Source organism: Rhipicephalus microplus, chromosome 2, assembly GCF_043290135.1.
Source record: "Rhipicephalus microplus isolate Deutch F79 chromosome 2, USDA_Rmic, whole genome shotgun sequence".
NCBI classification, from domain to species: Eukaryota; Metazoa; Arthropoda; class Arachnida; order Ixodida; family Ixodidae; genus Rhipicephalus; species Rhipicephalus microplus.
This window is the reverse complement of record NC_134701.1, coordinates 158781880-158802081: the sequence shown is the minus strand read 5'-3', so window position 1 is coordinate 158802081 and position 20202 is coordinate 158781880. Positions and strand designations below refer to the sequence as shown.

General features: G+C 45.7%; 1 protein-coding gene and 1 pseudogene across 1 annotated transcript; both read left to right on the top strand.

The window, feature by feature from the left end:
* Positions 1 to 406: 406 nt before the first annotated feature.
* Positions 407 to 3371, top strand: LOC142786513 (uncharacterized; annotated as a pseudogene).
* Positions 3372 to 3690: 319 nt separating this feature from the next.
* Positions 3691 to 19522, top strand: LOC142792393 (glutamate receptor-like). The gene is made up of 5 exons (XM_075885635.1): positions 3691 to 3810; positions 14211 to 14372; positions 15004 to 15145; positions 16601 to 16824; positions 17462 to 19522. The coding sequence occupies exons 1-5, from the start codon at positions 3691 to 3693 to the stop codon at positions 17747 to 17749; spliced, it is 936 nt and encodes a 311-aa protein (XP_075741750.1). The 3' UTR covers positions 17750 to 19522.
* The last annotated feature ends 680 nt before the right edge of the window (positions 19523 to 20202 follow it).

The following is a 20202-nucleotide window of genomic DNA, read 5'->3' as shown; positions in this document are numbered from 1 at the left end:
GTGCTCACCTGCTTGAAAGAATAACTTGGGCCCCGTATCTGCACGTTACACCAAAAATGTCGTCGAAAGACAATAGTCTTGCGTCTGGAGAGAGTGAACAAAACGTTTATGTGATGTTCTGCGCAAGAAAATCGGTGAATAGTATTCTGGAGGCACTGCGTTGGAGTGCCTCGAGCGTGCAGCGGAGGCGAACGAGCGCATCGATTTACATCACACGTGAGACATGAGCGCTATCTGGCAGTTATCCTGGAAAACGGGGCGCGCGCTGTGCGCACCCGTTTCTGAAGTGATAAGGTGTAGAACGCAAAGCGACGGGTAGGTGCCACCTCCATGTCTCTTAAAACAAACAAGATGGTGAATACCGACAACCTGAGGCCTATCTCGCTAACTTCATTTGTGGGTAAACTTATGGAGAGAACAGTTCGGGAACGCCTTTCTCTATTCATGGAAGCTAAGGGCCTCTTAGCAGCCATTATGTTTTGGTTTGGCCCACATATGTCTGCTCAGGATGTCCTTCTTCACTTGCACCGTGATATAATAGAACCCACTGTCATGCGACGCAACGACAAGGCCATTCTTGCTCTCGATCTTGAATGTTCCTTTGATAGCATTCGTTATGGTAACATTATGGGAAATCTGAGCGCTTTATATTGTGGTGACAAGACATTTGCCTACGTAAGAGACTTCGTCTCGAAGCGTCAGGCCTTCCTTAAAATTGAGGATGATGAATACGGCCAATACACTACGGGCACAAAGGGTACTCTCCAAGGAGCGGTGTTGTCACCACTCCTCTTCAACATTGCTATGATGCAGCTACCATATCAATTGGCCCGGAAGGAAGGAATTGATCACGCACTCTACGCGGATGGTATAACAATTTAGACTACTGAAGGCAGCCTTGGAGAAACGAAGGACCGCCTCCAGCAGGCCGCCTCTATAGTCGATAGCTATGCCTACGGCTGAGGTCTCCAATGCGATCCTGCAAAATCAGAGCTTCCCCAAAGACGACACAAACTTACATATCTTTTTGATGAGATCTCCTGTCAGAGAAGTCGAGGAGATCTGGATCCTGGGCCTGTTCATTCATAACAGACTCTGACCGGACTCTACCATTACCAAACTGAAACGCATAGGCGAACACGTCGGACGTATGATCCACCGCGCTTCCAATAAACGCGGCTGGTTGAGGGACAGGGATACGCTTCGACTCGTTCATGCCTTTGTACTAAGCCGGATACTCTACTCCGTACCCTATTTTCGCACTAAAAAGCAACACGACCAGCGCATCGACGCCATCTTTAAGAAGGCTATAAAGCGAGCTTTAGACTTACCGGTAACTACCTCAAATGCCTGGTTGTCGGCTCTGGGGGTGCTAAACTCTTATCATGAAGGAGGTACATCTCTTCTACGTTCGTATACGCAATATACGCTACTTTCGCGAATGGTATCTGGGCGCCGCTTGTTAGGCCACCTTCACATAAAACATAACTGCATTCCAGAGGAGACATGCAGACTTCCTAAGCTGTGGCACCACAAGCTCTGGGTTCCTCCCCTTCCTCGAAAAATGCACTCGCAGACACACGAAGGCAGACGAGGGGCGCGCACTGTGGCCCTTGAACACCAATATGGATCTAAGCCAGGTGTATACTACATTGATGTGGCAGAACCATCGCCTGCTGGATACTACATCGCCGCTGTAGTTCACCAAAACAAACACGTTCACCAAAACACCAAAAGAAAATCCACACGCAATGAGGAGCTAGAAATAGCACTTGCCGCCTCGCACACGGACTGTATGGGATAATCGTTACAGATTCACGCCAAGCCTGTGAAAGTTATCTGGCGGGCAAGGTATCACCTTTAGCCTACGATACTCTAATGCGAGCCGTCAGGGATTTAGGCCCCTCACCAAAACGCATTGTTTGGACTCCAAGCCACCAGGGCCTCGGAGATAACGAGGCTGCGGATGCGGCCGCCCGCGCGCCTAACCACAGGACTCCTTACCCAGCCTTTTCCGGCTCAGAGACTAGCCAACCACTTCTACAATTTAGAGAAATTTTGGTGTGCTATTGCGAACAACATCGACTCTCACCTGGTGCCTGCTAAGGGCCTGAGTAAGGCCGATGAACGAACCCTAAAGCGCCTGCAGACCAAAACCTTGTTGTGTCCTGCAGTAGTAAAATACTTTGACCCGAAAGTCGATGGGTGGTGCCCTCACTGTGGGGAAGTTTCCGATAGCTTTCACATGGTGTGGGCATGTCAAACGCATCCTTCCCTTCCTCCTAACCATTCCCCAAATAGAGAGGCATGGGAGGCAGCCCTACTCAATTCCTCAGGGCTGGAGGCTCAAAGAGCTTTAGTCTAACGGGCTTGGGTAGCGGCCTTGTCCAGTGGTGTCCCGGAATAAGGACTCCCCCAGTGTAAAAGGCCCTTATGGACCTGCAAACTCTCTATTCATAAATGTTGTATGGGCGAATCTCTTTATAGTGGCACCTGTTTGTCCATCCTAGTCATAGTAGTAGTCGTAGTGTGTAACCAGTCTTACATTTTGACTTCCAAGGTGGTGACGGTGAGACATTTCTTCTGTGCGTTGTTGAACAATAAAAACTTCGCAGCGTGCGCGTTAGCTAAAAGCCGAATTCACTTGTCTCTCATTCCCCCTTAGCAGCCATTGGCATGTACATTGAGCACTATCTGTCAAGAAAGGGTTGCTACGTTATACTCGCTTGGCATAACCTCCTTGGTTTTAGAAAGGTTTAGCGAGCGTTGGGCCGCAGTGCCATGAATACAGTGAACTGGTATATACCATGAGCTCAAGGTGGTTAAACGTGGGAAGTAGACACGAAGCGCAAGCCGTAAGAAAGTGTGCGTGTGCCACCTCTCGTTTAATCCTTGGCATGTCTGCTGTATGGCAGTGCATATGCGGAATATATGATGAAGAGATGCGAGATGGTGGTACTTGGAGTGTTGAAAAGATGGATGAACGGACACACAGACTGATGCATGGCCGGACTCATGGATGGCTGCACCAACGAATGGACGCATGGACGGACGCAGGGGCGGATGCATGGACGAACGCACGGACAGACGCACAGATGGACGTGCGGACGCACGAACAGACGCACGCACGGACGGGCGAATGGACGCATGAATGGCCACACAGACGGACGAATGGACGGACGGATGCTTCGCCCCACTCTCCATCATTCACTCCGTAGATATGCTGCCATTTTTTTCACTCACTCACCACCATGTCATCTTAGCAAAGCGTTGGAAACACTTGCTGTTTCGTGCAAGCGTTGCATGACCAGCGCAGCGTTATTAAGGCTACGATCCTTAAAATTACCTATGTGTGCCTTTTCTAGTAAGAAATACACATACTTAATAACGTCGTGTTGTTATGGTGCCTCAGATATGCGCAATAATTGATATTTAATTGACAATCGCACAAGTATGAACACTGAACCTTGAGCAATATTGGTTGGCGCTACGGATGGGGTCGGCCGTTTGGAGTATGGTTTGGTCACTTAGGTGCCGTTTAGGATACAGTTAAGGGTGGAAGACGAAGAAAAAGTGGTCCCGTTGACGTCCCTGGCCAATCACCCTTGTGGGTATGAGCCAAGATCTTCTAGGCGACAAGACAAGACGTGCCTGCGTGTTCCACGTCAGGGACGTCCTCCTTATCTAACCATGGCGCCAACGACGTCGTGGACACCTTCGAAGGCGCAGGCCTTCGAGGTTGTTGTCACTGCGGGGACCACTCCGGAGACGGTCGTCGACGCTACGGCCTTAATAGTTGGCCTCTCAGAGGTACACTGCGTTCAGCACATGGGAGGCATGAACATCCAAGTAACTGTCAAGAGCACGGCTTCCATAACTCTCATCGTCTATACTGACTGCCTGACCATTGGTGGCGAGCGTATTCCTGTCGTTCCCGTCGGCGCACAGGTAACTAACGCTGCTTGCCTGTTCTTACCAGTCTTCGTCTCCAACGAGGTACTCGTCCAGGCTTTATTTCCATACGGCAAGGTATTGACGGTGACCGCTGGATTCATGAGCGCAAGACATGGAGTTCTGATAGGCACACGCTTTGTCCGAATGAAAATGAGTTCCACAAATTCCGTCCCCAACTATCTTCGCGTTTCTGGTCATCAAGTCACCTTCGACTACCGCGGTCTGCAACGTGTTTGTCGTCGGTGTGGCTCTAGTGGTCATTATCGAGCACAGTGCAGAGCACCATTCTGCGGTCACTGCAGTGTGCACGGACACGAAAGTGATGGCTGCGACCACCCCTGCCGACGTTGTGGAGATGGCCACCCTACCACCGTCTGGCCTGTGCGTCGTTCATATTCAGATGCTGCTGCGGGGACCTTTCCTGCCATACCATCCATGTTACCAACAGCAACAGATGAACGAGAACCCGGAGCTGTAGTGGAAGAACGTCAGAATTCGATTCTGAGAACTAAATTAAACGACGAAGACGGAAGTGTGCAGCTTGGCCAACCCGAGCGCGCCATGTTTGCCAATCTCAGCGATAAGAACCACCAGCGTGGTTGACTCCGTGTCTGTCGCAGGCAAACATGCTGTGCCATGAACGACGTCGGCCCGATCCGAGAAAGAAACGCTTGTAGACCCCGATTCACCGGACTCATCGTTAAATCTCTCCGATGTAGTAACATTACGTGAATTTTGGCGCTTAATTAACCCTTTACCAGATAAAACCATAGTTCTAGTAGATGATTTGGACAATCCAGTTCCTACTGACATGTGCGCCGATCTACTTAATGACACTTTTAAAAACACCTTTTCTCGAGTTGTTAACGTCATCCAACCCCATGTGCAAAACTTCAATTATATTGCCATGCCACCAATTTCCATTGAACACTCCTGCATCGCTAAACTCATAGATAACTTGCCCATTCACTCATCCCCTGGCCATGACAATATTGGCACCAAATTTCTGAAAAGCACCGTTACTTACAGTTCAGTGATACTAACAAAAATCTTTCAACAGTCCTTAGATACATCAACCATTCCTACACAATGGAAAATCGGGAGGGTGGTCCCAATCTTTAAGTCAGGCAATAAACACTCTCCGAAAAATTATCGCCCTATTTCGTTAACAAGTACTTCCTGTTAATTATTAGAACATGTCATTTTCACCAACCTCATGAACTTCCTTGAATCGAACTCTTTTTTTACACCAGCACGACATGGTTTTCGCAAACATTTTTCATGCGAAACACAGCTCATATATTTCACTCACAAACTGCATCACATTTTAGACCGTTCATCATGTGCTGATTGCGTTTTTTTAGACTTCAGTAAGGCTTTCGATAAAGTCTGTCATCAACTACTGCTGTTCAAACTGAGCCTAATAAATATTGACAATAGTTTACTCAAGTGGATTGAGTGTTTTCTGTTTAACCGTGTTCAATATGTTACTGCTAACAATCACAATTCGTCATCTGCTGGGGTCCACTCAGGTGTACCACAAGGGTCAGTTCTTGGTCCACTTTTGTTTCTAACTTATATTAATGACCTCACGTCTTCACTTTCTTCTAACATTCATCTTTTTGCAGATGACTGCGTCATTTTTCGTGAAATAACTAGTAATAATGACAGTTTAAGCCTCCAATCTGATCTTAACAAAGTAACAGCTTGGTGTAGCACATAGCGAATGGACTTAAACATCGCTAAACGTAAGGTATTGCGCGTAACTAGATCTGCTAACACCCCACCTAAATACTACTTAAGCGACTGCCCGCTTGATCCAGTCCTCGTGTAAATACCTTGGCATTCTTATCACATCTAACTTATCTTGGGCACCCCACATCGCATACATTACTAATAATGCTAATCGCATGTTAGATTACATACGTCGTAACTTTTCAAAAGCACCTTCTGCACTAAAACTTCTGTTGTACAAAACATTAATACGTTCCAAACTTGAATATGCATCATCAGTGTGGGATCTTTACCACGATAACCTGGTTACTTGACTCGAGCGCGTACAGAATAACTCCGCCCGTTTCATACTTTCTAACTACAATCGCATCGCCAGTATCAGTTCAATGTAATCCAGCCTAGACCTTCCTTCCCTTGCATCCCGTCGGAAAATATCTCGTTTGAATACATTTCACAAACTATTCCATCATCCCACCCTACATAACGAATTAATCCTCAATCCTCAGTACATATCCCCTCGCATCGACCATCTTCATAAGGTTGGAATCGCATCCTGCAACTCCCAGTGTTTTTCTCAATCATTTATACCTCGTACATCAGTATATTGGAACCACCTTCCCGAAGACATCGTCACTATTACTAATAACAATATTTTTCGTCAAACCTTACTCAGTATTGTATGAGCTAAACGTAACTCAAAATTGTATTATGTTCACTGTCATTGCACAGCTACTATTGTATAATCAGAAGTTTTTCTTTACATTTTTATTTTTATGTTTGTTGCATTGTTTATTCTCATGCTGTATTTTCTCTGCTGTACATTCTGTTGTATAATATGTAGTTTCTATGCTCTATATTCGCATGCTGTAGTTTCTTTTTTCTTGTAAACTTTATTTCCACTCTCCTCTATAATGCCATATGGCCCTGAGGGTAAATAAAATGAATGAAAAAATGAAATCTAGCAGGCGACGGCTCAGTAGACGCCGACGTCGCGAGGTCTACGGGCGCTGATGTTTCGCCAGGAACAGAATTTAAACCAATTAAGCAAAAACCATTGGCTCATTCCGAAAGCCAGGCTCGCGACTTCCTCTAACAAGTAGCAAGACGCCATGGGAGCTTTTACTGACGCGTATCGACAAGCAATCCGTGATCAAGGTCTTTGGTAGGCGGCGACAACGTTGACGTTGCAGCCCTACCACTATCTGATTCGTCAGAAAGGAGCTTCAGCCTCGGAGTCGAAAGTAGCATCAGACTCCCTTCTAGCTTAGACGGATGTGACGTGGAAATGCAAGCCCTGCGAGATGTCCAGCGCACTCACAAGTCTGGTACCATCGCGGACGGCACTCAGGATAGCCGCTCCGAGTCCCAGATACCGGAGAAATCTTGACCCTCTTCTAGAGGGTCGAAATGTGCTGTGTAGTGTGTGTACTCCAGTTCCCTCGAACAGATCCCCGGCAGACCGAATCGAAAAACACGACCAGGTCAGTCACTCACAATCATTTCGATATGACTTACACCCTGAAAATTATTTCTTTGAATCTTCAAGGGTTCTGTAAACCAGTAAAGCAAGCATAAGTTATCGCCCGCAGAGAACAGTGTGTTTACAAGAAACCAATTTTATTACCATTGGTCACGTTCGTGCATACAAACGCGCATTTAGTTTAGGCTGTTACTTTTCTTTCGCGACATCTCAATTCAGTGGAGTTAAAATTACTATTTTTCACCAAGGTTTTCAACGCAATCATCATGACGGGACTGGACGTGTTTTGGCTTTTGACTGCATCCTATCATCCTTCAAGCTGCGCGTTTTCTGTATTTATGCGCCAGCTCAAGCAGTGATGTCTAACGGTTTTCTCCGTGACCTGGACGTGCATTTTCTAGACGGTCGTCATGTCATACTCGCTGGAGATTTTATTTTTGTATTAGACACGCGAGCTGACGTGCAAGATCCAGGATGGGTTCACTCTGATTGGAACGCGTGGGAGCTTTGTCGCCTGGTCCAACATTTCTTTTTGATAGATACTCACATACTCTAGTGCATGGACCACAGTATGGCTGGACTTGGCGACGTAGCACGTCGCCTAGTCGGTTGAATCGTTTCTATGTGCCGAACGTGTTAGCTTCTTACGTATCACACTCCGATGTAGTAACATTACCATCAACCTCTGTTTATATATCAGACCACCGACCAGTGACGCTCGAGGCTTACTTTCCCTTTTAGGGGCGAAGCTCCTTATAGCGGCACCCGTTCGCCTCTCGTAGCCATTGTAGTAGTGTGTAACAAGTATAACATTTTGACCTCTAAGGTGGTGCCGGTGAGAGATTTCTTCTGCGCGTTGAACAATAAAAAATAGTGCTCAATGTGCATGCCAATGGCTGTTAATGGGGAACGAAAGACAGGAGCATTCGGCTTTTAGTGAACGCGCACGCTGCGATTCCCAATAGCAGCCATTGACATGCACATTGAGCACTATCTGACAAGAAAGGGTTGCTACGTTATACTCGCTGGGTGTAACCTCCTTAGTTTTAGAAAGATTTAGCGAGCGTTGAGCCGCAGTACCATGAATAAAATGAACTAGTATATACCATTAACTCGAGGTGGTTAAAGGTGGGAAGTAGATACGATGCGCAAGCCGTAAGAAAGTAAAAGTCAAATTTTCCTGTCTCTCATTTCCCATTACCAGCCATTGGCATATACATTGAGCACTATCTGACAGGAAAAGGCTGCTACGTTATACTCTCTGGGCGTAACCTCCTTGGTTTTAGAAAGGTTTAGCAAGCGTTGGGCCGCAGTGCCATGAATACAGTGAACAAGTATATACCATGAACTCGAGGTGGTTAAAGGTGGGAAGTAGAGCCGAAGCGCAAGCTGTAAGAAAGTGTGCGTGTGCCACCTCTCGTTTAGTCCTTGGAATTACCGCTGGATGGCGGTGCTTTTATATCGGGAATATATGATGAAAATATGCGAGATGGTGGGACTTGGAGTGTTGAATAGATGAATGAACGGACACACAAACAGATACATGGACGAACGCAGGGACAGACGCACGAACAGACGCACGCACGGACGGGCGGATAGACGCATGGACGGTCACACAGACGGATGCATGGACGGACGAAAGCAAGAACGAATTAACGGATGAATGCTTCGCCCCACTCTCCATCATTCACTCTGTGGATATGCTGCCAATTTTTATATCATCAGTGGGACCTTGGCGTCTTGACATCTGTCACAGAACGAGCGCTAAAAATTGGCGCGCCGCCAAATTCTTGCGGTAACGCGCGGAAGAGACGCCGGGATGTCAAAAGAAAAAAAAAGAAAACAAACATCCAAGGCTCCCCGGGCGCGCGCTCTCCCCTTGGAAGCGTGGTTTCGCCGACGAACCTCCTCACCCCACATCGGCGGCCAAGATAGCCCGCGAAAGTTCTAGAACGAAAGGGGCGTGGTCATACCGAGTTGAGTCAACGGCCGCGGAGGGCATTCCAACCGTCTCGCCCTCTTCCCGGCCTTCGCTGCGTATCGCGCCGACGAAATGACGAGGACCTTCTGGAATGTCGCGCGCAAGGTATTTAACCGAGCAGCCGAGATGAGAGGTCAGGAGAAGACGGAAGTTAACGCCAGAGTGCGAAGGGATTCCGCCGTGTAGTCGGCGAAGGTTTTTTCCGTAGGGACGAAGCAGGAGATGAAGAGGATTTCCACCTGAGGGGTGAAGGCCCGAGCTACAGGCAACAGAGTGTGTTTACCGCTATCGAGCGAAGACGCGTGGCGACAGCTGCGTGTGTGAAGCCGACGTATTCGGGCGAAGAAGTTTGAAGCTTGGAGAGTGGCCAATGGAAGACGCGAGATTTCCTGGAAGAGAAACTTCGAGGGCGCGGAACGACAACAACGCTGGACTTTGAGTGAGTGATTCTCGGAAGAGTATCATCCAGACTTTTGTTCCAAGAACTTTGGACTGGATAGGGTTTCTATCTCTTTAGTCTTTAAGTGTCTTGGTTGTCCAATGCATGCGACTGCATTGTAGAGCGTATCGTTGTCTGTGTCCATTGTTTTGAGTGTGGCTGATTGTACTGTGTAGTACGTTGTTTGATTGGTGACGTATTGTATGTAACTATTGTGGAGTGTGCATTTTTGTGTATGGTTTTCGATCTGCCATTGTTGAGAATATAATTTTGTTTGTTTATCAACTCTCGGCTCTGACTTGTTCTTTGGGCCACAGCCGGCGTCCGCTGGCGCGCCAAAAAGGACCACTTCTAAATTGTCCACGCTTTCGTGGTGCGGTTCGGGGGGCCGATACTTCGGCCCTTGGAATTAGCCCGGTGATCGCTTCCCTGAATAACGAGACCGGTGTGACAACATCCGCATTCTGCACGAAGCGCGTTCACGCTCCAGTTTATCTAGAATCTTGCGAACCTCTCTTTTGGAATACGATCCGGAGGTGTGGGATGGGCTCAAGAAACAGTGGCGTTTGCACTGCTCAGTAGTAGGGCGTGCCGTTAGACGTCATACAACCGACAAACTAGCGGACGCTGTCACAAAGCTGCGTATTGCTCTTCGGGTTGAACGGCTAACTCCCTTGATGTGCGCATGGCAGCGAGAGTTACGGGGTCGTTTTCAACGCCTTATTGCAGCGTCGTCGTTGACGGCAGCTGCTTGGCGTTGCAGACATAATCCATGTGCTTACCCTGAGGTTCTGCGCTTTGCGAAAAGCTCGCTTCTCAACCCGTCGAGTCCACTAGGAACTCAGGCCGCAAGGTCCTTACCAACTGCGTTGCCGCAGACACGCGATCAACCAGTTTTCTTGGCTCACTTTGCCAACATGGCTGGTACGGCACTGTCACATTGCGGCACTACTGAGACAGCCACAATGTTAAGTTGGCTCCTTCAAATTTCATCAGAAGTAGCTGAACAACTTTGCACAAGTCCATCAGCTGACGAAGTGAAAGATATACTGTCTTCCATGAAGCGTGGCTCGGCCCCCGGACCGGACGGGTGGCATGTTGAGTTTTATTTAACGTTTTAGGACGACATTGCTCTTTTTTCACCTCTGTTATTTACTGCTGTTTTGAGAACTTTGATTTCCCTGACAGCTTTCGCGAAGGTCGAATTGTTTTAATACCTAAATCACCCATTGTCGGTTAACCCAGTGGAGTGAAGACCAATAACGCTCCACAAGGTTGAATATAAAACTTTCGCAGCAGTTATCACTCGGCGTTTGAGAAGCCTGATGCTTTCCTTAATAGGCCATCTTAAGGAGTGCTCTATTACTGGAAGAGAAATCCACAGTCTCTCCTTTGTTACGCGTGATATAATTGCGTACACAATAGCAAGATCAGCTCGGGTACTCTTGGTTTCACTTGACCAAGAAAAGTCATTCGACCGCCTCGAACATAGCTTTATATTTAGCGTAATGGCAGCCTTTGGCTTTTCCCAAAGCTTTATTGAGATTCTCAGAAACGCATACCTAAATATACGCAGCCCGCTGTTTCTTGAAGGTTTAGAAAGTGCGCCATTTCCTGTTACCCGTGGTATTTGCCAGGGGTGTCCTTTATCCCTTGCACCTTTTGTACTCAGCCTCGAACCATTCCTTCGCTCGCTGATCTATACGTTAGAGGCCTTCCTCTACCAGGTAGTGGTACCGTGACGGTGACAGCATTTGCTGATGACATCACGTTGCATTTGAAGAATGAGGACAGTTTATCCCGTAGACGGCTTTTTTGCTGCGTATGGCACGATTTCAGGCACTGCGTTATATGTTTCGAAGTGTCGATATTTATTCATTGGTTTCCCAGACGCCTGCCTAAGTCCTGTTTTCGGTCTTCAAAAAAGTGACTCCATTCGTATTCTGGGGCTTGATTATACTTGCTACGGCGAATCAGCCTCCTTGTAAATTTCAGTAGTCGAAGTTGTAAGACGACACGTCCAGGATGTAAAAAATATGATTTACCGATGCTCGAAAGAAGGTATTTAGCACAGACTGTGTTTTGCGGCCGTGCATGGTACATACCTCATGTCGTACAGCCCCCATTACGCATAACTAGGTCGTTGCAATCCCTCATATTGACTCATTTTTCTGGTCAGGCGGAACGGAGCTGGTTTGCCGAGCAGCACTTGGGCAATTGAAAAACTGCGGTGGATTCGCATTCCAATCCGTCTCTGTTCACTGCCAGCTGGTTGTCCTACGATTCTTACTGCGGTTGTTCCATGGTGATCAGTGTCCCGTGTGTCATCTTGCCTGCTATTTATTAGGCACCAAGATACGCCATTTACTATCAGACGCACGGCTTAATGCTGCACCGCAAACACTTAACGTGCCTGCATTTTACTCAACGGCAATAACATTTTATTAACACGCGCAGCAGGTTTGTCCCGATGTGGACATTCTCGAAAGCCGCATTGTATAAAGAACGGCGGCTCTTCTGCTTTCTCTAGTTGATCCAGCCCGTCTAGCACGATGTCGTGGAGCGCGATAACGGCATTGTTTTTGCCTGGCCACCTCCAGGACTTCATGTGGCGTCTTGGATGGAGAGTACTCCCAACAGGGGACAGACTGGAGAAGTGGGGCAATGTCCCATATTCCACTTGTCCTAGTGCCCCTTTACAGCAGTCCAACCAGCATATGCTGCAGCAATGTGTGATTGCAAAGGTGTTTTGAAAGTACTTTAACATTAGTTTTCGTGGCCTAGGTGTTAATCACTTTGTCACATATGGTCGCTGCTCGCGTAGTCGCTTTGCACGCCTTCAAATAGCTGCGGGAGCTTTTTGTTTGTGGCGTAATAGGTGCGAGGCTGTTGCGGCAGGTCATCGTCATCGTGCTTGCTCTCTTTCCGATTCTGGAACGCTTATACTCTGAAGTTCTATCGTTTCTGTCGGAGAAACTGTAGTTTCTTGGGGAGGAAGAATTTCTACGACAAATGTCGTGCCGCGTTCTGTCTGTAGTTGACAGACTTGTTCGATTAGTCTTCCACCTGGCCTGATTCCTATACCTAGATCGCCTGTCAGTGTCTGATTAGTGTATGTAATCTTTATGTGTTTACTATTTCTATGTGTTTGTTGTGCCCCATATGGGTGTAAGTTGTTGTGCCTATGCACTTCGCTCTAAGTCTGTAAATTATGTAAATTTCACGAATCTTCATACCTGTTGTATATACTTGCTAACATCTTCACCAAGTCTTGTGAATTCTGTACATATATCATCATGTACATTGTCCATATTGTGATTAGTTTATATATGTTGTGTATGCAGTCATTAGAAACATTGGTTAGGGACACCCTACGAACTTGGACACTTGTGTTTAAATGTGTCATGTATGTTGTGGCTTGTTAATTGTTTGTAATTGTGCTTGTTGTATAGATGATCGTTCTCTAGGTTTGTTGCGTCTCACGATAAAATAAACTTTTTCTAAACACACGGGCAGACAGACAGACCAAAATTTTTGCGTCGAAGGTCTCCAAGTAAGACTATTGTCTTTAAAAAACGAAAGCTTTACCAAATATTTAGGGATATCGGCACTTGTACGCCTGCTCACCTGTCCCTGAAGAGCCCATAACTTGTGACAAGGCCAGTGTACGTATAAATAACGCATAAAGATGTGTGCCTACAGACGGTACGCTGTGAGATTGAGTGGAATTTCGGTGCAGCAATAGTTTTGTACAGGTTTTGAAAAGTGGACAGCTCATACCAATCGCTATATACGGCTCTAGAAAATCTGCCGGTCACAACTGGTCAGTGTGAGTCATCTGAGTGCGACACAAATGAAACAATATCCATGTAAACGATTATGATAATCATAGGCCTCCAAAATTCGCCTACGAGATATTGGTGGATGTTTTGGCTCACTCGTTGATGTAATTATTTAGTTTAATTCAAGGTAAATCAGGTATATTTTTTCTTGCAAATATTTTCTTAAAAATATTAAAGTGAGAACATGTGAAAAAATGAATCAAACTGCAGATTGAGAATTTGATATATATATAGAACGAAAAGAAATTAAAGAAATAGAGACACAAGGACATTCTCCAACAGATGACCGAATATACTAGCGTAAGTTCACTCTGCCTTGTAAACTCAATTGCCATAAGGATATTAAACTATTCGGTTGAAATTACCAGTATATTTTTTTAAAGGACAAGAATGATTGGAGATTAGGTTCCAATTACTTAAGTTTTGACGCTCAGTTTTTGTGAACTCAGTCGGCAGATGCGTTGCGTTTTATGTCAGGTCTCTTCCATTTGATCGTTGTTCTGTCCTTAAGAGCACGCTATGTATTGCTTGCAAGAAAAAAAAAGGGGGGGGGGATTCGTAGGCTGCTTCCACCCACGATTCTTACGCTAACATTCTGTAACAGTAAACAAATAAAATGATGAAAGTAAACATTTAAAAAAGAATCACAAGAAACTGAACAAAGAAAAAAAAATGCCTTAACAGCAAAGGGACTAAAAAAATGCTTATTCAGTATCATTCAGTATCAGTCCAATGCATATGTTACCTCCCCGTTTGTGTGTGTTTTTTTTATATATACAGGAGGCAGACATCGCTCCCGGGCCATTGGTGGTGACTGCCCAGCGCGTGTCAGTGGCCGACCCAACAGTGCCCTACTCGTACGAGGAGATGGTCATCCTAGGAGGGAGGCCCAAGCAATTCAGCAACAACCTCTTCAGCATCGCGCTCACGTTTTCACCGATGGTGATGAAACCATCATAGCTTACACTTCCGACCACTGGAAGAAATAATACAAACGATCGCCACTGACCTTTCTATGTCCTTAACTCACTGCGAGTTTAGCGGCACGAAGCATTGAATAAGTTCACTGTTGTTAATTGGCCGCCTGTAGATTGCTGTTCTTGTAGACTCTGTGGAAATGAAGAGGTATGCGTAACATTGTAAATTTTTGTCTGGATATGTATTTATTACTTTCGCATTTATTGTCTTTTTGTTCCTTCTTTTGGTGTTTGGGTACTCTGCTCGCAGAAATGATTAGTTGTGTGTAATTATTGTAATTTTTTGTCGTGGCGTGTAAATATTTTTGTTTAACATTTCGCCTATACTCGGTTTGCATTACCTTTTTTTCGCATTTCACGTATGGATACACACCCACTTTTCTAATGATCGCATAGATAGATTCAGACGATTAACTTCAGATCAGTTCAATTTTATATCTCGAGCTGAACTCTCCACTCTTGACGTCATACATATATGTTGTATTAATACAGATTTGAATTTGTTGCGGAGACTATATGGCCCTGTAGGAAAGCAGTCACAAACTGGATATAGTGTGAATGGCGCGACTGTTTGTTTCCGCGATCTCATTTTTCAGGTCTGGATGTTGATCGTTACCAGCCTTCTGGCTTGTGGTTTGCTACATTACATCATCGAAAGAGCCTTGAGATCCGGCTCAGAGAAATCTCGCCACCTGGGATACTTCATCTGGCATTTCGTCACCAGCGTTCTTTCGGAGAGTGAGTACAAAAGTGAGCCATATTGTTCAGCACTCTATTTTCCCATGCACATGGTGTTCCACGCCAGGTAGGCTAAAGTATGTTGGCTTATTTGTCGCAAAAGCTAAGAGACAGACAGACAGACAGACAGACAGACAGACAGACAGACAGACATACATACAGACAGACAGACAGACAGACGGACGGACGGACGGATGGACGGACGGACGGTCGGACAGACAGACAGACAGACAGACAGACACACAGACAGACAGACAGACAGACAGACACACAGACAGACAGACAGACAGACAGACAGACAGACAGACAGACAGACAGATAGTTTAGCACCCAGCTTCGGATATGACTCTTGGTGGAAAGCTTAGGGATGGGTTGAAGGCCAGTTCTGAAAACATACATAAAAATACGGTGATGTGAATGCATATGTACACAAGGAATTCACAGCCGAACAGTTACCAAGGCCAACAAATCTTACGGCTCATGCGTGAAAAAAGTGGGCTTACTGCGTCGACGGCGTGAACACGATGCATACACAACAGTTAGAACCGCAACAGCGGATAAGTTACAGAAAGGATCAAAAGAGGCCGAGAGGATGGGGGGGGGGAGGCAGTACCAACTGATATATAAATGCGGTTGTCTTTTATGGGCCATGAGAAAAAAAATACGATGCCCGGTGTCGGTCGCATAAACAGGAATGTTACTAAGCGTCAGTTAAGAAATCAATGTCACTAAGAGCATATCATTGCGCATAGGTTGTCCTTAAAGTTACAAATCAAAATGGTAAAGCTTTTATGTGGTCACACTAAAGTTCTATAGCGGCGGACAGTTAAGGTATACATAGAAAGTTGCCAAGATTCAGCAACGGGCGGCTATTGAAGATACGCGTCGCATGCAAACACTGGGGCACTGCCCACCACAGTGAACCACTGATCATAAAGACTTTGGGAACACTGTGACATCTCATCTAGGCTCGATGGTTTGCACGTTAAGTTTAGGATGTTATAGGTCAGGTATAGCCTTGCGAGTTTCGCACACAATTTTCCCGCACGGTTTCCCCTTTACTAACTGCATTGAATTATAGTGTCCTGTTTTGATCTTTGTTTTTTTTCTAAGCGCGGGCATGCTCTTAGTAAGTATTGCGCAACGTAACGCTACATAAGCGGTGGTGGCCTGTGTGCCGTTCGCATGCGGTATATTGTACCGGACTCCTATCTCACCTCAACACACCCCAACATAATTGTAGGCACTAAGGCGGACCTCCACTGTATCATCAGTGCAGGTGCTCATCATGAACGTTTAGCGAACATATCTACTATCATGGTAGCCCAACAGGCGACAGAACAGTGGCCGACACCAACGTGTCCAACGTCACACAGCTTGTTATAAGGGTGCTATGAAGAAGACCTGCGTTGCGGAGGCAAAAGTTGACATTCTCGCTTTTCAATTTCGCGGCAGCCGTGCCCTGCTGGAGCAAGCCAAACCCCGTCAGCCAGCGTGTCGTGACGTGCTTTTGGCTGATAAGCGTCATCCTGGTCACCACTTTCTTTACGGCGTTCATGAAAGCCAGTCTTCTGGTCAAGCAAGATGTCGAACGAATCTGGGACATAGAAGACCTCGCACGGGAGGAGAAGATAAAACCGGTGTTGCTGCGTGGGTCTGGATTCTACCAGGCCATAAAGGTACTGACAGGGTTCGTCATATCAACATCAAACATCAAAAAATCGAATGGAAGATAATGTGTATTAGGTTCTAATATCTTCATGATCTCACAAGGCGAAGAAGTTGACAACACTATATATGTCCTTGAATGTAGGTAGACTCTGATAGAGATAGAGCAAGGGATTTCCATATGAAGTCCAAAGGAATTTTATCTCTTTGGACCTCATACGGAACACGATGTCGTAGGAAAGAATGCACATCGAGAGTACATATAGTTTTCATCGCAATGAAAAAAGGCAGTATAGAATCAAGAGATGTGAAACTAATACATCAGCTTGTGGAGGTTGGAAGCGATATTCGGAAGATCATGCTGACAACGAAAATATTTGCAATTTCTAGGTAGTTACAGCTAAGCAGAAAGAAAACGTGAAAAAGAAAAGCACGAAATAGATTTATTTGCCACGTTGACGCGGACGCGAAACGGTGCCTTGATGCATTTTTTCGTCAGACCGACTTTTAGATCTAGTCTATATCGTCCGTGGAGAGCCCGCGCAGAAAATAGATGTTGCAGCGCTGCTTTGCATGTTGCTTTTTATAGTAGTTATGCTTCCGTCATATCTGGGTCACCGGTTCAAACTCTGTCCCGCACGTGCTTAGTTCACACACGTGGAGGCGTTCCAGAAGGTCTACCGACGTCTGGTGGAGCAGGGCGGCGCACTGCCTGCCGCAGAGCTGTTCAGCTTGTCGACGCTGCAAGATATCCAAGCTGAGCGTGCAGCAATGCTCTTCACACGTGTGGCCATCAATCGACGGCTTCACCGTCACTGCCCGATGCTGCACGGCGAGTTCTACTATGCCCGGCATCCGGTCACCCAGGTGCCAATGGCCATGTTCGTGCGGAAGGGACTGCCCAGGGCCGTACGACGTACGCTGGACGCCAAGTAAGACTTCGTTCAATAAAGCCTTACCACGCGAACCGGCAGGCCGCATACAGGTGTCCCGCCGAAGTAGCTCGATCTCCAGCATTGGGGAACGGCTTTTGCAGAGGAGAATACTTTTGTTAGAGCTGTGTATCCTTATACTGTGTTTATGCAAGGGAGTATATCAAAGGGTTTAAAATGACAGGCGTGACGAGTGTTCGTGAGAACATACTGTTATCTGAAGAGAGATGGAGAGAGAAAGATCTTTTTGAAATGTAAAGTTATAAGCCAACGTACATTTTAATTAATGTATAGAATAATATGGAGGAAAAAGAGATTGGATAATGCGGGAAAAAAGCTTTAGTCGCTGGAAAAATTTATAAGTACCTTATTTGTGAAAGCCAGTGAATTGAGTTCATGATAATACGGGTTGCAGTGCGAGCACGAATGTGCTAGAAGAAACAGACGAATGTCGAGGTACGGAAGGCAAAGAGGACAACACGAGCGCTGCAACCCGTATTATCATGAATTCAAACCAACTAGCCCAAATCGCCATTCTTCTTCAGTGAATTGAGGACTGTGAGCCCTTTTGCTCCCCGTGGCCTGCTTGATACTGAACTGTGATAATGTTTTCTTCTGCTTGTTCATTTTTACTCAACGATCTCCTTCATGCAGTGACCATTCATTCACCGTCAACGTGCTATTCGCCATCCTCTCTTGCACCTACTTCACAAGGCACTGTTTATGCCCGTTCATGCTTTTAAAATTCGGTTCATGGGGCAATAACAACAAGGGAGTATGGCGTTGTGGTCACATTGAGAATGAAGTCACAGGATGATGAAAGCTGTTATATATATAATAAGTCATTTTATTTCTATCAAGTGTACCCCGCATATTTCCGGCCATCTTCGTTCATGCTGAAAAAAAATCATGCGGGTATGCGTGAATGTGAGAAGTAGTTATTGAGGCGATTTATTTCACAAAAAAAGTTCAAACGTTCGGCACCCAAGTGAAAATGTGTGATGCTAAATATTAAAAACAATATTACTTGTTTGAGCAATTACCCCTAAAATATTTTTCTTTAATGTCAAGGCACTGCACTTTCACCATAGTTCATTCATTTTTCTTTCAACTTTATTGCGTGTTCACCTTGGCAAAGAATTGCGATATGCTGCGTGTTTGGTGCTTCTTATAAGAAGCACTCTTTTTTTCACGTGTAATGTACTTGCATTTTATTTTGTATATGCTCCTATATTATATGATTACACTACCTTAGGAGTGAATCAAGCAAGTACATTGCCAGAATATTGTGACAAAGCAGGAAAAAAATAGTATTTTCACTCACATCGCAGCCTAATTTGCTCAATGTAGCATTGAGAGTAAAAATATCACTTCAGTATTATTGAATAGTATTGCTTCTGAGTACAACATGTAGAAAGTTTCAGAAGAGCTTACTTTGGTTAAAGCGAAAAAAAAACAAGAGATTTTTCATCCGAATAAACAGAAGGTAGTAGAAAGCTTTCCATTGCCTAACCTCCACTGCGTAGCACGTCAGCGGGAAGTTCCAGCGGGGGCTTTTCGCCAGCGACTAATGTATGTCATAAAACTGTTTGTCACTGCTTTTAGTAATACTGCTGCATAGAACGTTAAAAAGGGGCGATCGTGCAAGTTTTATGAAACGGCATCTTCCTTCTTTAATAATTAAATAGAAGGTTATTTCAACCGCTTCTGAGTCCCAAGAGGAAAAATGAAGTGCAGTCGTTGACATGTTTGACAGTATTGGTACGTCATGTTTGGCTTTTGATAATTATTACACATCCTCTTGATAGCATGTTATGACTTCAGTATAGTATACTATACCAAATTCGTTTTTATGATGTTTCAGGTATAGTCCGATGCGTGATCGCTTACGACTGATGTACATGATCAAATTATGTGTCCTAAGTGCACACATTGAGATGATTTGTTGTCGTGCCCATAAATGACACGTAATTCACAATTTTAAGTTGTATAAAAAATTCATACTCTTTGAATGGTCCAAGGCCAGTGAAAATGTTACGAGCACATTACCTTTACCAGATGGGCTTCTCATAAATACAGTTTCAGTGTCTTCCGACCATTCCGAAAGAAGGGGATGAAAATGTTAAACTCCTCCAGAAATGTTCACAGACGAGGATCTTTTAGCAGTTGTGTTTGTCTACAACTGCAAACAAAACCCCTCGAGTTGATTTTCTTTCGCCTCACTGGCACAGGCTAGGCCAGATGCGTGAGGGTGGCCTGCTGGACAAGTGGCTGGCCGAGATCTCCGCTCCGGGCTGTGAGTCCGTCGTGGTGCAAGCGTCGTCACCGGAGACGGAGTCAGACGAAGGAGAGGCATCCGCCAGCCGGGAACACTCCCTTGCAACGTTTCTCTTGCTAGGTCTCGGCATAGGCCTTGCCACCGTAGTGTTGCTCCTCGAGAACCTCGCCCACTTCCTG